The following is a 4410-nucleotide window of genomic DNA, read 5'->3' on the forward strand; positions in this document are numbered from 1 at the left end:
ATGAAGCCTTCAGGGTACGTGCGAGTGTGCAAAGTTTTGGGCCCATGGAGGAGAACATGGGTGTATGACAAGGAATCCCCCTCCTGCTACTCTCAGAGTTCCTAGCCCCTCTCCTGGACCCCCCCAGGCCCATCCCAGGCCAAGGGCGAATTACTTGAGTCCTTTACCCTAGCGGTCCCCAGAGACCCCTACCTTCCCCAACATTCCCAGGAACCTGAGCCTAAATGCTGTCATTCATTCTCAGGTGACCCTGTGAGATCCCAGCTTCTTCTAGACCCAGACCCTGAAACTATCCTGAGGCCCATGGTGGGGGGTGGGGTGGTAGGCTCTGGGGAGTGGTCCTGAGGCCTGACTCCCCTCTCTGTTCCCATCTACAGCCCTGCATCCTCATGAACAACACTCAGCAGCTACGAGTTCAGCTAGAGAAGATGTTTGAAGCCATGGGAGGAAAGGAGGTGTGGGAGAGCCCAGGCAGGGCTGGAAAAGGGGAGGGGTCCCCCCACCCCCGTCTCCCTGTAGGCCCTAGAGCTCATATGCCAACAGGCTTGGGGATGAGTTCCAGCTCAGACACTCCTTCAAACCCAAGCTAGCAGCTTAACTCTCTATGCCTCAGTTTCCTCTTCAGCCCTTTGGGATCCCTGTCCCTTGGTCAGATGAGAAAATGCCTGTACATGTGGATGCTTGATTAAGCACTGACCTGACACCCCTTCCTTTCAGCTGGATGCCGAGGCCAGTGACATCTTGAAGGAGCTGCAGGTGAAACTCAACAATGTCTTAGATGAGCTCAGCCGGGTGTTTGCTACCAGGTGGGGGCATCTCCGGGGCTGGGGGCAGTGGGGAGGGAACAGAACAGCCCCCAGACCTCTGACCCTGGGGCATCTGGAGACTCAGCAGATGCACTGGTGAAGACTTAAGAATCAGAGCAAGACAAAACTGAGCTCAAAACCTGGCTTCACCGCTTACTAGCTGTGTAGCCTTGGGTGAGTTCCATAACCTCTCTGAGCCTTAGTTTATTCACCTGTAAAGTGGGAATTCCGAAAATAATAGTACCTGAGTGGGACTGTGAGAACAAAATGCACCATGCAGGTAGATGTCTTAGCCCAGGGCCCGATTCTGTTGCTGCTATTCCCCCTCCTTGCTCAGTTATGTACTGTCGCTTCCTGGTGCTTGTGACATAAGCTCAGGGTCTACAAATCAGTATTTGTAGCCTCACCTGGTCCTTCCTCTGGGAAGCAAGGAGAGTCTGGTCTGAGCCCCTCCCCTATGTGCCCCCAGCTTCCAGCCGCACATCGAGGAGTGTGTCAAACAGATGGGTGACATCCTTAGCCAGGTTAAGGGCACAGGCAATGTGCCAGCCAGTGCCTGCAGCAGCGTGGCCCAGGATGCTGACAACGTGCTGCAGCCCATCATGGACCTGCTGGACAGCAAGTGAGCTGGGCTGGGTGGGTGGGGCTGGCCTGGCAGTGGCCAGGGTGGGGCCAAAGAGACCCAGGGGCTGACCCAGAGAGGACATTCAGGGCATGTTTGCTGGGTGGTGGTTAGATAGTTTAGGTGGGTGAGTAGGTTGAGGCATGAAGAGATGGAAAGATGGGCGGGCAAATAATTGGAAGGATTGGTGGGTAAATATTTATATAGGTGAATGAATGGTGTTTGGATGGATAGATGACATGAGGGATAAGCAGAGGGGTAGATGCATGGACTAAAAGATAAATGTTTAGAAGGCTAGATGGAGAACAGATGTTTAAAAGCATGGATAGATGGATGGTTGGGTAAATATTTGGATGATGAATATATGTTTGAATGGATGGATGGATGGATGGATGGGTGGGTGGATGGATGGATGGATGGGTGGGTGGGTGGATGGATGGGTAGATGGATGGGTGGGTGGATGGATGGATGGATGGGTGGGTGGGTGGATGGATGGGTAGATGGATGGGTGGGTGGATGGATGGATGGATGGGTGGGTGGGTGGATGGATGGGTAGATGGATGGGTGGGTGGATGGATGGATGGATGGGTGGGTGGGTGGATGGATGGGTAGATGGATGGGTGGGTGGATGGATGGATGGATGGGTGGGTGGGTGGATGGATGGGTAGATGGATGGGTGGGTGGATGGATGGATGGATGGGTGGGTGGGTGGATGGATGGGTAGATGGATGGGTGGGTGGATGGATGGATGGATGGGTGGGTGGGTGGATGGATGGGTAGATGGATGGGTGGGTGGATGGATGGATGGATGGGTGGGTGGGTGGATGGATGGGTAGATGGATGGGTGGGTGGATGGATGGATGGATGGGTGGGTGGGTGGATGGATGGGTAGATGGATGGGTGGGTGGATGGATGGATGGATGGGTGGGTGGGTGGATGGATGGGTAGATGGATGGGTGGGTGGATGGATGGATGGATGGGTGGGTGGGTGGATGGATGGGTAGATGGATGGGTGGGTGGATGGATGGATGGATGGGTGGGTGGGTGGATGGATGGGTAGATGGATGGGTGGGTGGATGGATGGATGGATGGGTGGGTGGGTGGATGGATGGGTAGATGGATGGGTGGGTGGATGGATGGATGGATGGGTGGGTGGGTGGATGGATGGGTAGATGGATGGGTGGGTGGATGGATGGATGGATGGGTGGGTGGGTGGATGGATGGGTAGATGGATGGGTGGGTGGCTGGATGGATGGATGGATGGATGGATGGATGGATGGGTGGATGGATGGGTGGATGGATGGGTGGATGGATGGGTGGATGGATGGATGGATAGATTGATGAGTGGGTGGGTGGGTGGATGGATGGATGGATAAAAAGAAAGAGAAAGAATGAAAGAAAGTTGGAGAAGGGATAGTTTGGTGGATGACTGGGTCAGTTGGTTGGATCATGGTAGACTGCCCTCTTTCCTTCAACCTCCATATATCCAATCACGAATTCTTTGCTGTTTTCTCTCTCAAGTCTGCCCTCCCCTGACCATTCCCCTCCTCTTCCCCCGGGCATGGCTCTAGCCCCCTCATAATCCCTGGTTTCCAGCCTTCCCATTCCAGTTCATCCCCCACACTGGTCTTTCCAACATGAAAGTCTGGCTGTCTCTCTTTCAAACACTCCACGGCTCCCTCTGCCCCCATCTTCACAATAAGGTCCATGCCTTCTTTCCAGATGCTGAGGCCCCTCCTCACCCACCTCTCACCCACCATCCTACCTCTTGCCTAGATGTGCCTGTGTCTGTCTGGGGCCAGGCATGGGGAGGAGGCATGGCCAGGTGGGAGAGAGACCACGCCCTTCTGCCAGCCCCGTTATAAGTCCAGAGGAGGCCCCTACAGCTCCCAAACCCCTGCTGACCTGTCCAGCCACTATTCCCTCTTCTCCACATGCATCATATATTGTAGTCCTGTCAGACCACCCAGGGGTCCCTGTACAGGCTGTGTGCCCTCTTGCAGGTCCATAGAACGCTGTTCTGCCATACCCACATGTTGAGGGGAAGGGGCTCAGTGGGTTGGGGCCAGGTGGGCCCTCTCTCAGACCTGCTCCTCGCCCCCAGCCTGACTCTCTTTGCCAAAATCTGCGAGAAGACGGTGCTGAAGCGGGTGCTGAAGGAGTTGTGGAAGCTGGTTATGAACACCATGGAGAAGACCATCGTTCTGCCACCTCTCACTGACCAGACGGTGAGGCCCGCAGGGGGCCAGAGGGGGACACCTGGGCCACTTCCTCTGTAAGAGCTCAGAGAGCATGGTGCTCAAGGCTGGGGAGATGAGAACGAAGGCACTGGGGCTCAGAGAGGTTATCCAGGTGCAAGGGCCACTGCATCATAGAAGCCCAGAGGTCCGTGGGGCCATTCAAAGATAAGAGAGGTCACACATGGATCAAGGAGCATCAAAGGGTTAAAGAGGTCATTCAGGGGTCAGTTGGGTTTATTCCAAGGTCAAAGAGGTCAAATAGAGTCAAGAGATCATTCAAAGGTCAAATCTCATTCAGAAAACAGGTCAGCTTGAGGATAAAGGCCATACACAAGTCATAGAGGTCCTAGGGGTCAGCGGGTTCATCACAAGGCTTTGGAGGGGGTCAATCAAGAGACAAGGAGGGGAAAGACTGTGAACTTCAGAGACCAATAAACGAGAGATGCTCCTGACAGTCAGCCAGAAGTCACGGAGAGCATCCAAGGTCAGAGAGGTCAGCGGTCATCCAGAGACCAGAACCGTGCACCTGGGGGCCTTCTGGGCATAGACCAGAGGCCATGATCCCCAGGGATCAGGCTGTCCAGTGCGGGTGGGGAAGGAGACATCTGCGGAGGGGTGTGGCTGGCACGGGCCCCTCCTGGAGGCGTCAAAAGCCTGAGATCAGCGATGGCACGTGGGTTGAGGGCACGGCGTCCAGCAGCAGGACGTTTCTGGGTGGACGGGGGAGGCCTAGAGAGGGTGG

At 55.2% G+C, this 4410-nt stretch overlaps 1 protein-coding gene across 1 annotated transcript; it reads left to right on the forward strand.

Annotated features, from left to right (window-relative positions):
* The first annotated feature begins 13 nt into the window (after positions 1 to 13).
* Positions 14 to 3803, forward strand: LOC103583119 (protein unc-13 homolog A-like). The gene is made up of 4 exons (XM_008564529.1): positions 14 to 455; positions 718 to 806; positions 1276 to 1428; positions 3533 to 3803. The coding sequence occupies exons 1-4, from the start codon at positions 390 to 392 to the stop codon at positions 3705 to 3707; spliced, it is 483 nt and encodes a 160-aa protein (XP_008562751.1). The 5' UTR covers positions 14 to 389; the 3' UTR covers positions 3708 to 3803.
* The last annotated feature ends 607 nt before the right edge of the window (positions 3804 to 4410 follow it).

The sequence above is a fragment of the Galeopterus variegatus genome, unplaced genomic scaffold (assembly GCF_000696425.1).
Source record: "Galeopterus variegatus unplaced genomic scaffold, G_variegatus-3.0.2 Scaffold19792, whole genome shotgun sequence".
In the NCBI taxonomy this organism is placed as follows: domain Eukaryota; kingdom Metazoa; phylum Chordata; class Mammalia; order Dermoptera; family Cynocephalidae; genus Galeopterus; species Galeopterus variegatus.

Excerpts from the sequence above, each read along its gene's own strand:
- LOC103583119 (XM_008564529.1), top strand. The coding sequence starts at position 390 with ATGAACAACACTCAGCAGCTACGAGTTCAGCTAGAGAAGATGTTTGAA. Across the intron at positions 807-1,275 it reads AGCCGGGTGTTTGCTACCAG|CTTCCAGCCGCACATCGAGG; the intron begins GTGGGGGCATCT and ends ATGTGCCCCCAG. Across the intron at positions 1,429-3,532 it reads ATGGACCTGCTGGACAGCAA|CCTGACTCTCTTTGCCAAAA; the intron begins GTGAGCTGGGCT and ends CCTCGCCCCCAG.